The sequence below is a fragment of the Triticum urartu genome, chromosome 5A (assembly GCF_056163025.1).
Source record: "Triticum urartu cultivar PI428250 chromosome 5A, HENAU_Tu73, whole genome shotgun sequence".
In the NCBI taxonomy this organism is placed as follows: domain Eukaryota; kingdom Viridiplantae; phylum Streptophyta; class Magnoliopsida; order Poales; family Poaceae; genus Triticum; species Triticum urartu.
Window position 1 is genome coordinate 112,192,649 of NC_141877.1, and position 12,783 is coordinate 112,205,431.

Consider the following 12,783-nt stretch of genomic DNA (forward strand, 5'->3'; position numbering starts at 1 on the left):
TATTGGTTGGCGTGAGAGAATTGCATAGCACATAAAACATCACTTTGTTTTTGGCCAACTTCTTAGCATCTACATCAATGCATTCATCTTCAACCAAGTTGGGTTCCATCAGCATGTGAAGTTTTTCTTCGGACACTTCCTAGTAATGCAGCTTGCATTCATGATTCTTTTAAAACTCACATGGAGGAAGATTTAGGCTAGCTAAAAACTGATCTGCCAAGCACTTGATCTTTTCCCTTCCGGTCATCCATTCGAGGATCCATGTTAAGCTATCTCCAAGCTCTCCTAAGATGTACAAAGTGGCATAGAATTTATGGATTACCTCTCGATTCCATCCATGATTGAAGTGAATAAATCCCTTTAAGAATGCAAGCTCCAAATGCTCGATGGCATGGTGGAAGCAGGGTATCTATTCAAGCTTAGCAAAGTTCAATATCCTATGATTTAAAATCCAATTCTTGTCGAACAAAATTCGGGCATAATACACAACTTGTTCTTCAGTCCAAATCCTCGGTGACCGTGAAGTCCTTTCTCCTTTGTACAAGCTTGTCCCAAAGAATGCTAGATTCAAAAGTTGAAGCTACTCATTGAATGCATGACCATTTGAGCAAAATTCAGTAGGGAACAGGGGAAATGATTCCTGGGGATTTTTCAGTACTTCTTCACCGCTCATTTCCATGGGCCGAACATCATCAGATGCTGGCAAATCTTCACCGATTGGCTTGAGTGGAGCAAGAGGCCTTTTCAACTTTTCTAGCACAGATGGCATAGGAGCACTACTCTTGCCTTCATTTTCTTTCGCCGAAACTCCTTCAGCGTTTTTCTAACTTTCAAGCACTAGGGCCTTTTCTTTCGGTGCATTTTCAACAGACGGAGGCACAACAGGTGGTAGAACTTGTTCATGATCCATGGGCTCTTCAAATTTCTTTTCTTCCTGTTCTGGCAGTGAAGCAACAAAAGCAGGAGCAGGATCAACCTCCATCTGGGTAGGGGCACCAGATGACGTGACCAGGGTGGTATTTCCTTAGGAAGCATTTTGCTCCCCCTCAATCTTGTCATCCTCCTTGTTGGCTCTGGAGGGATCAACTTCCATTTCTTTTAGAGGCGATGAAACTGCCTTCTCAACCTCTATCTCTTCATTAATTTTCTCTTCTGGGGCTTGTTGCTCGGGCTGGACATTTCCTTCATAAGGGTTGTTCAGAAAGATGTCAATAACATCAGTCTCTTGAGCATCAGAGGTAGGAATGATAACCACCACAGGTTCAGCTTGTTGCATGGGATCATCCTCGTGAGGAGGGGGTGGTGGTATCTGCTACAGAGGAGCAATTGATTTGACAGGAGCATTAGTTGCAGCATTCTGAATACGGCGATCTGAGATTGCCTTCAGTTTGCTGGCTCTTTCCTTTACCTTCTAACAATTTTCTTCTTTTATTCTTTGTTGAGCAAGATCTGCTTGACATTTGTTCTCATCATTCCTTCGGTCACACAGTTGAGGAACATCTATCTTCAGCCATGAATGCCACTCAATCTTATTATTCCTCATAACAGTGAGAGTTTTTGTGAGCTCAAGAATTTCCTTTTTCAGGCTTTTCCTTTCAGATTCAGTGCGAGCATCTCTCCTCATTTGCTCGAGGGTTTTCTTTTCCTCGACAACTTGGTTCAGTTCGTTGGTAATCTCTCCTAGCTCAGCAAAGTGTTTTGTTACCAGCTTGGTAACATCATCAGTAAGACCCAAACTGCTCATATCATCAGATTTTTCCTCGTAGGCAGCACTTTCAATGACATGAATCATAAGATCGAAGTCATATTTCTGTTCTTCTGTGGAAGCAGGAACAATTTTCTTGGTTTTCTTTGCAGGAACTACAGCTTTCTCTTCGGGAAACAGCTTTCTCTTTGCAGGCAAGGTAGGAGAACTCGATGGTTTATCTGAGACTGGAGCACGTGCAATCCTTGGTGACATTCTCAACAGAGGTGAAACTTTCGCTGGTGAGGGAATTTGATATGGCTTGTCAAGAATAGCTCGTTGATCATACATTGGTATTTCTTCGGAGGCATCTTCATCGGAGGACTCATCTAATGAGGCAGAAGCTGCTTTCTTGGATTTTCTGGCAACAGATTTCTTTCTGGAGTCTCAAGGGGAAACTTACTTCTTTGCCTTTCTTTCCTTTTGGGCAGAGGCCCGGTCCTTCTTCTCTTGAATGTCTCGCTGGGTCAACTCTACGTTTCTTTGTTGCACTTGATTTTTCTTCGGGGCCTTTGCTTCGCGCTTGGCTTTGGCCTTGGCTCTCATTTCCACTTCTTTAGGAAAATCAGCAGTTGTTTTCAGTGAGTCTGAATGAGCATTTTCAGGAGGAGGTGGCCAGGCTTTTTCATCATATGGACCGAGGCAACCTTCAGCGATGCACTCATTCTAGGGTGGATTGAATGCGGACTAGATGTGATATTTCCTTTGGACATTTTCATAATTGAACAACTTCTTTGCCCAATGATAGTGAATCCTATGAAGCCTATTATTTCTCTTGGTCATGGTTTCAACTACGGGTGGAGCTTTATAAGTCTCAGGATCCAACATCTCAGCACTAGTGTTCCTTTCTCTACCACGACCACCCTTTTTGGGATTTCCATCAGAAAATAAATTCTTCGAATCGGTGATCTGTTCATCCTCGGGCTAACTATGAGCCGAGAGAATACCATCTTACATTTCTTCCGATTATGATTCATACTTCTTCTTCGAAACTTTTGGTGTCTTCGAAGATTTTGCTACCACAGTCAGTCTCTTTTGTTCGACCAGGATGCGGCTTGAAGCTACATCGGTATTTCCCCAAAGAGGAAGGGATGATGTAGCACATCGATGGTGGGTATTTCACTCAGTGATGAAACCAAGGTTATCGAACCAGTAGGAGAAGCAAGCAACAACACGTAAACAACACCTGCACACAAATAACAAATACTCGCAACCCGACGTATTAAAGGGGTTGTCAATCCCTTTCGGGTAATGGCGCCAGAAATTGGAAAACAGACATGAATAAATTGTAGTAGATTGATAGATCAAACGCCAAATAAAATAAATAAGAATAAATTACAGAAAGGTATTTTTGTATTGTTGTTTTAATAGATCTAAAAATAAAAGGCAAATAAAATAGATCGCAAAGGCAAATAATATGAGAAAGAGACCCGGGGGCCGTAGGTTTCACTAGTGGCTTCTCTCGAGAAAAATAGCAAATGGTGGGTAAACAAATTACTGTTGGGCAATTGATATAACTACAAATAATCATGACGATATCCAGGCAATGATCATTATATAGGCATCAGTCCAAGATTAGTAGACCAACTCCTTCCTGCATCTACTACTATTACTCCACACATCGAACGCTATCCAGCATGCATCTAGTGTATTAAGTTTATGGAGAAACGGAGTAATGCAATAAGAATGATGACATGATGTAGACAAGATCTATTTATGTAGAAATATACCGCCATCATTTTATCCTTAGTAGCAACGATATATATGTGTCGGTTCCCCTTCTGTCACTGGGATCAAGCACCGTAAGATCGAACCCACTACAAAGAACCTCTTCCCATTGCAAGATAAATAGATCAAGTTGGCCAAACAAAACCCAAATATCAGAGAAGAAATACGAGGCTATAAGCAATCATGCATATAAGAGATCAAAGAAACTCAAATAACTTTCATGGATAAAAAGAAATAGATCTGATCATAAACTCAAAGTTCATCGGATCCCCACAAACACACTTCAAAAGAGTTACATCACATGGATCTCCAAGAGACCATTGTATTGAGAATCAAACGAGAGAGAGGAACCCATCTAGCTACTAACTACGGACCCGAAGGTCTACAAAGAACTACTCACGCATCATTAGAGAGGCACCAACGGAAGTGGTGAACCCCTCCGTGATGGTATCTAGATTGGATCTGGTGGTTCTGGAATCTGCGGCGTCTGTAATTCATTTTCATTGATTCCCCTAGGGTTTTGGAATATTGGGGTATTTATAGAGTAAAGAGGTGGTCCGGGGGGCACACGAGGTGGGCACAACCAACCAGGGCGCGCCTGGTCCTCCAAGCACGCCCTGGTGGGTTGTGCTCCCCTCGGAGCAGCCCCAGGTCCTTCTTCGGTCCATTGGTTGTCTTCTGGTCCAAAAAATCCACAAAAAGTTTCGCTGCATTTGGACTCCGTTTGGTATTGATTATCTGCGATGTAAATAACATGCAAAAAATAGCAACTGACACTTGGCACTATGTCAATAGGTTAGTACCAAAAAATGATATAAAATGATTATAAAACATCCAAGATTGATAATATAACAGTATGGAACAATAAAAAATTATAGATATGTTGGAGACGTATCAGCATCCCCATGCTTATTTCTTGCTCGTACTTGAGTAGGTAAATGATAAAGACAGATTTCTTGATGTGGAATGCTACCTAACATGTCATATCATATTCTTTTTCTTTATAGCATGGACATTTGGACTTTTATAGTCTCGTTTGGCATGATAACTTAAATACTCAGGCATATCAACAAGCAACCATGTCTTTCAAAATATCAACGCTAAAATAAGCTATCCCTAGCCCATCATGTTCAATCATTGATCCCTTCAAGAAACGCACTCGCATATTAACTACACCCAATGCTCAAGTACGATCATAGTGCCTCCAAGTTTGTGCTTTTATAAGAAAAGATGGAGACTCAAATTCAAAAATAAAAATTGCATAAAGTAAAAGAAAGGCCCATCGCGGAGGGAAGTAGGGATTTGTAGAGGTGCCAGAGGTCAAAGAGAAAATTGAGAGATAAAAACATTTTGAGATGCATACTTTTCCCACCAACAAAAACTCCATGCTAGATATATCATAGGCGGTTCCCAAATAGAAAATAATTTTTATTCCTTTTTCCACCATACTTTCACTTTCCATGGCTAACCGTATCCACGGGTGCCTTCCATATCAACAGTTTCCAAGGAATTTATTACTTGACAACATAAAGTAAATTCATTTTTCATTTCGGGACTGGGCATCCCTAATACCTTTGCCTTACTCTCGTGCAATGACAAGTGAATAAACACTCATAGTGAGAATAACACATCTAGCATGGAAAATATTAGCCACCCCTCACCGCCTCGCGGGCGGTACGAGCACAGAAAAGAGAAAATAAATTTGAATATTAGACATGGCACATACAAATTTGCTTAGAACGGCAAAAGAATACCGCATATAGGTAGGTATAGTGGACTCATGTGGCAAAACTAGTTTAAAGGATTTTGGATGCACAAGTAGTGATCATACTTAGTGCAAAATGAAGGCTAGCAAAAGATTGAGAAGCGACCAACCAATAAACGAATAATATCATAAGCAAGCATTAAGCATAATTAACACCGAATAATGCACCACAAGTAGGATATAATTTCATTGCATGACTATTGACTTTCGTGCTTGCATAGGGAATCACAAACCTTAACAACAATATTCTTACCAAATCATAATTACTCATCAAGATGACTCACATATCACATCAATATCTAAAAATTATTACTAAGAATCAAGTTTATTTTCTCCAATGATCTTCATGAAAGTTTTTATTATATCCTTCTTGGATATCTATCACTTTGGGACTAATTTTCATGTGTTGCTTTTGATAAGCTCAAACAAATATAAGTGAAGATCATGAGCATAATATTTCTTTCTCTCAAATTAATTTAAGTTAAGAAAGAGAGCATTTCTTCAAAAATACTAAAGCACGCCATGCTAAAAAAGATATAAGTGAAGCACTAGGGCAAATCCATAGCTCATAAAAAATTTAAGTGAAGCATAGAGAGCAATTCTAACAAGTCATGGAATATTTTTGGCTCTCTCAAATAGGTGTTTCCAGCAAGGGATGAAGACTTAAAACACAGAATGAAACAAGCAAAGACTCATATCATACAAGACACTCCAAGCAAAACACATAGTATGTGACGAATAAAAATATAGCTTCGAGTAAAATACCGATGGTCGTTAGAAGAAAGAGGGGATGCCACTCGGGGGCATCCCTAAGCTTAGTTGCTTGCTCTCTTTGGATAATAGCTTGGGATGCCGGGGCATCCCCAAGCTTAGGCTCTTCTTGCAACTTATTCCTTCATCCATCGTAAGATAACCCAAAACTTGAAAACTTCAATCACACAAAACTCAACAAAACCTTCGTGAGATCCATTAGTATAAGAAAGAAAATCAAATGTACCGTAGCAAACCAATTCATATTTTATTATTGCATAGCACAGATGCCCGTGCATTGCAACGGAAGACAAAAACCCCACTTTACTAATGCAATGGCTCACATCACGAGACATGATGATATCAACAAACTCCTTAAAATCCTCCACATTGTCACATGAGAAACACCATAATATGAGTAGTGTTGTACAAATATCACCCATCTTTCTATGATATAACAAAGAAAAGTGTGGACTTTGAGTCGCAGACAGTAGGGACTCCGAGTCCGATTCCTTGTACTTTGGTGACGGGTGCTAGTGAGTTGATCAGAAAAATAAGAGTAAAGATGTTTTTTGTTCTCAGGAAAATATAGCACATGACCAACAAAAATGAACACCTTTTTATTGTAATTTACACATATTTTTTGCGTGTATTATACGTAATATTTTTCTCTTGATTTAAAATATGTCGGTACGTCCAATATTAGTATTACAACATCATATCTTAATTAGTTCTTGACGTCAACAATTCTGATATAAAGAAGTATTTCAACCGTGGCTTATGCACCTAAACAAAACACCTACCAATTCAGTTACAAACGAAGCGGTTGAACAAATTTAGACACAAAAGAAGAAATTCATCAGTCTCGACCATGTAGGTAAATTATGATATTTTTGCACCTGACCGTCTGATCTGGGAGACTGGTCCACATGTGATGATGATCCGATTGTATGGTCCTGTCTTGTCCGCTGTGGGTAATGTTATGCAAGCCGTGTGTTCGTACATCCCGTTAATTTTTTGAATAACTCCCCCACAATTTTTTTAATAACTCAAAATCTTGATCGGCCACGATCTAAGTTTTTTCTAGTGCAAAGACATCTAATTTTGTATATGCTCATGTTATTTTTTATATGTGCTCAAGTCTCAACTTGTGTGTTCCATAAAAAAATTGTACGTATGTTTTTTATATATTTCTAACTCATAATGGAGTGTGGCGTACACATGCTTTTTGTTCCAAATATGGTTTCTCTTGAGTCCTCAATCATCATGGCCAATCCCTTTCTTTTCTGCCTCATCTTCCTCGCACGCACATGGAAGCTTCCTTATCTCATCATTTAATTCCTCATTCCTTCTTTGTTTTTTAATCACATCTGAAATCCCTCGTTCTTTCTATATTATCTCAATCTCCCTCTTTCTTTCCTTATATTCTTTCAATGCATCTTTCCTTCCTTATTATGAGACGATTTACTCCTTAATGATTCCTGAGATGCCTCCTTGATATCCACAAGAAAATCGAGACATATATAAATTAGAAAAATTAGATCTAAGGGAGCGAGGTGGGACTATTTAATAGATTAATCAATATCGTATTCACATATGTCGCGATCCAGGTTAGTCCAAAATTATTTTGCATTGGCCACCTGGGACTATTTGACAGGTGTGGAACCTTTTATTCGAACACAAACGCATCCCAGATGAGCTGGCAACGGCTTGTCACGTTTGGTGTGGAAGTTGTGAGTTCGATCCCACTTGTTTTAATAGCAGTTTTTTCTGCCTTCTTTTATACAGAAGTTGGGCTGGCTGATAGCAGTTTTTTTCTGCCTTCTTTTATACAGAAGTTGGGCCGCCTGACTTGGGCCTTAAAGACGTTTGATGAAAAAATTGCTGGGTCGTCTGAGTTAGACATAGCGAAAGCGCTACAGATGAAAAAACATGGATCATTGACGGCGGACGAAAATCATCTTAATGACCGACGAAAATTAAAGGGAAGAAGCAATAGTACCACCTCGGATATAGAAAATAATATAGGTGAAAAAAACTGAAAGCATAAATTTACGGGAAGGAAGCGTATTGTGACGGTGAAACCACATAGTCAATCTGTGCCTTATTATTAGGGATAGATTATATCTAATGTATTCCAACTTTCTATGGCAAAAACTCATCAAAGAGAACCATAGAATCATCAAAACAAGTACACAACACAAAGAAAACAGAATCTGTCAAAAACAGAACAGTCTGTAGCAATCTGGATATTTCGGATACTTCTGTAACTCCAAAAACTCTGAAAACTTAGGACGACCTGGGAAATTTGTATATTAATCTTCTGAAAAAAGAATTGGTATTTTATCACCCACTGGTTAGAAACTAGAATTGTTTTCGTGAGCGCAATTTTTTTTTGTTTTTTAGCAAGATCAAACAACTATCACCCAAGAAGATCCTAAAGGCTTTACTTGGCACAAGCACTAATTAAAACACAAAATACACAATCATAATTTTAGCATAATTGTGCTAACACTCAAAAACATAAAGCAAAACGTAAAAATTAATTGTATTCATTGGGTTGCCTCCCAACAAGCGCTATAGTTTTGCGCCCTTAGCTAGGAATAAAGCAAGGATCTAAGTTTTGTCATCTTTGGTTCGAGATCCATAAGATGCCCTCATGATTGATTCATATGGTGGCCTAATTATTGTTCTAGGGAAGTGTTCCATACCCTTCCTCAAAGGAAATTGGAACTTAATATTGCCTTCTTTCATATCAATCACGTCACCGATAGTGCGTAAAAACGGTCTACCGAGAATAATTGGACAAGACAGATTGCAATCAATATCAAGAACAATGAAATCTATGGGCACATAATTCCTATTTGCAAGAATAAGAACATCATTAATTCTTCCCATAGGCTTTTTAATAGTAAAATTCACCAAGTGCAAATTTAAGGAGCATTCTTCAATATCGGTAAGACCAAGCACATCACATAGAGATTTCGGAATTGTAGAAACACTAGCACCCAAGTAACACAAAGAAAAACAAACATAATTTTTAATATTGACTTTGATAGTAGGGTCCCATTCATCATGCCATTTTCTAGGAATTGAAACTTCTAATCCCAACTATTCTTTTAAAGCTTTCATCATAGCATCAACAATATGTTTAGTAGCTTTATTTTGTTCATAAGAATGGGGTGAATTTATCATGGATTGCAACAAAGAAATACAATCAATCACAGAGCAACTATCATAATTAAAGTTTTGTAATCCAAAAGAGTGGGCACATCAATAGTTAAAGTTTTGACCTCTTCAAACCCACTTTTATCAATTTTCTCAACTAGATTTTCACCCTCCGAATTATCGGGATGCATTATAACTAAAGTTGACTATTCTCCAGTCCCTTTTTCATCAATCTTAACTATACTAAACAAGGAATCAATAGAAGAAACACCAATCATTTTAAGATCATCATTTTTATCTTCTAACGAGATTGGTTTAGCGGCCATTTGATTTACTAGGGTAGCTTGTGCATCGGATATTTTTCCTAGCAAACTTTCAGCAAAAGCTTATTTAGATTGGAGATTACAAACTTCTCTACTAATATGTCCAGTTGTTTTGTTATAGCATCAGGCACAACGGAGTGTTCTTTAAGTTCTTCCGTAAAATACTTATTATGCTCAAATTGTGTAGTAATATATTCCTTAGTACTTTTCTCAATTTCAAGCAAGATATTGGGGTAAGGAACATCATAATACTTTCTTTGATGCATCATGACTACGCAAATAAGAACGCACGCAAAAACAGATCCGTCAAGAAAACGGCGAACGAAAAAGAGGGCGAATAAAAAGGCAAATTTTTGTGAAGTGGGTGAGAGGAAAACTGTAACATCTCAAATTTTCAATTTGGAATGTTATACATAGGTCATTCATCCATATCATATTTTACCGCATTTCGTTTCGCGAATCCTTGAAATTCTAAGCAACTCAAGGACCCACACAGAGAGTTGGGAATTTCGTTATTTTCATATTTGAGTTTTCTCAAATTTTGAAAAGAGGATCATTTGGTTTTAATTATTTTTCCTCTTCGAAAAATATTTCTAATTAAAATATATGAGAGGAGATAATATGGCTTCTCCAAAATAAATGAAATATTAGAAGGAAAATATTAAAATCAAATAAGTAATTTTATTTAGATTTTTGTGGCTATTTTATTTGAATTAGAAAATTTTGCATTTTTCAAAATTGCATTTTAGGGCCAAGAAAATGTTCACTTTGTTCTAAATATTCTATTTAGACGGTGATATTCTGTTTTGGTATTTTTAGATTTTTATTTTATTTTCTAGGATTTTTTCGGTGAAATATTTTTTTTTAAGTTTCCCGACCGACTGGGCCGAAGCCTAGCCGAGCAGGCCGGCCCGCCTAGCGCCGCCGCCTCTCCTCCCGTGGGCGAGACGGACTCGCCCGTGTCCGCCTGCGCGCCCCCGAACCCCCTATAAGTACCCCGCCGCCGCCGCCCCTCTCTGCCACCCACCACCCGACGCCGCCGCAATCCGCCGCCGCCTCCCGTCCCGCGCCGCCGTCGTCCGACGCCGCCGCCGTCGCCCCTGGACGTCGTGCCGCCCCGCTGGAGCCTCTCCGGAGGTAGCCGACGCCACCGTCGCCGTTCGTTTTTTTTCTTTTCGGTTAACCTTTCGTTTTTTTAGAAACCCTAGACTCATTTTTTTAGTTTCGGTTCGTTCGTTTTTTTTCGTGGTTTAGTTATATATCGGGCGTTCGTCCGTACGTTCATTTTAACAAAAGTTGTTCATCAATTAGCCGCAGACAATGATCGTTCGTTCGTTAGCCTATTCGTCTCGTTTTTTCCAGGGTTTTTTCTGCGATTATTTTCTATCGCGATTCCTGTGCTAATCTTCGGTTTAGTTTATCTTTTCGCTCGTTTATCCAAATCGGGTGAAACAAGCGCCTAGATCTTTGTCTCAAAACCCTCTTTCTGTTTATCCAACCTGAACAAGATTTTGGTACTATAAAATTTGACTTTAGTTCATATTAGTAATCGGATCTTGTTTCTTTCGTAGTTTGAGTTCCGTTGCTCCGTTTGATTTGATTCATTTTGCAAACTGGAGTTCTTCAGTTGAACTTTCTGGTTAGATCTTCTTATTTGAGTTTTACCCATGCTTCTTTGCTTGATTGCTTATGTATGCTATTGTTTGTTTGCAATAGAATTCCAGGAGTGCGAAGTGTGCTACTACGAGTCTTTAGGATTTGCAGATCATCAGTAAGGCAAGTAACACATTGATCATACTCTTTCATACCCAGTTTTTTATGCATTAGTTTCAACCCTCAAACATTGCATTTAGTAGGATTGATAACATGTGGGTTTGGGAAGTAGATGATGAGGTAGAACCTATTGCCCTGTTTATTATCAAACCCTTGGGAGTTACTTCTACGTTATGCTTATATTTCCATGCTACGCTCGTAGACGTGGTTTGGGTTTGAGAGTATCCATGACAAATGTGAGTTTGTTAATTAATGTTCAACTTAAGGTGGCAATTTTAATACACATCTAGGTGGATTGCTTGTGGGCGCCTGGGGTTATACCAGTGTTGTCCTAGGAGATCCCGGGGTTATACCGTGCGATCCTCCTATGGTCCGCGACCCAGGCTCAAAGGGATCATAAGATTATTCATGCTTGAAACTTCTATGTGCAGCCACATGCTATTATGGGCTCTAGCATAGTGGAGTAAGTTGCATGACCTCTTCCACTGGTAGACTAGCAGATGTAGGGGATGTAGGTTGGTACGGTCTACCCGGGGTTAGAGTTAATGCTTCTGAAAGACCGTGTCTCGGTCATCCGTTTCTCAAACACCATGTAGTGCGAGAAATCCAACGGAGGAGATCGAGTCTTGTGGGGAAAAGTGTGCAAGCCTCTGAAGAGTGTACAAACTAATCATGGTTAGCCATGTCCCCGGTTATGGACATCTTGAGTATCTGGTTCTTGAATTATCATATGGATCTCATCACTTTAAATTAATTTGTTGGGTTGATAATTACTTTTAATGGGGATTGAGATGGGGGTACCATTCTCAATGTTTTTTCAACTACCATGATAGTTAAATAAAATATATTTTTTTTGTAGGGAAAAATTGGCTTTTCGCAAAAACATTGTAACCATAGAGCCTCCACCATCCATATATGCATGTAGTGATAGCATTTATCTGTTCTTTGCTCTACTGTGTTACTATGCCAGCATATTCCATGTGATGACCCGTTTTCGGGCTGCAACGTATCATGTTGCAGACTTTTCAGACAACGAGTAAGGTGCTATAGGTCAGTTGTCATGCACTCAGCTATGCCGTTGGAGTTGATGGACTCACTTTATCTTCCAAGTCTTCCGTTGTTATCGTATTAGATGGCCTTAAGCCATATTTATTGTAATAAGTTCTCTTTTGATACATTCTATGTAATAAGTGTGTGATTGCTACCCTGTTATAAATCCTTCAAGTACTGTGTGTGTCAGCATTACCGATCCAGGGATGACACTGAAGCACAGAGACTTGACCGTCTGATGTCGGGTCGCTACTAAAATGAGAGGCAAATGGCAAATAATGTAAATTGAGAGGAGATGAGATTTGTGACTAGGAACCTGGTATAGGTTGAAGATCCTCCCCGGCAACGGCGCCAGAAATTCCTTTTGATGCGGCTTGAAGTTACGTCGGCATTTCCCCAAAGAGGAAGGGATGATGCAGCACAACAACGGTAGATATTTCCCTCAGTGATGAAACCAAGGTTATCGAACCAGTAGGAGAACC

General features: G+C 39.2%; 1 protein-coding gene across 1 annotated transcript; it reads right to left on the minus strand.

Moving 5' to 3' along the window:
- Positions 1-1,411: 1,411 nt before the first annotated feature.
- Positions 1,412-2,572, minus strand: LOC147970498 (uncharacterized). The gene is given in 2 exon segments (XM_087523465.1): positions 1,412-2,410; positions 2,540-2,572. Coding segments are annotated over 2 exon segments (1,032 nt in total).
- Positions 2,573-12,783: the final 10,211 nt, after the last annotated feature.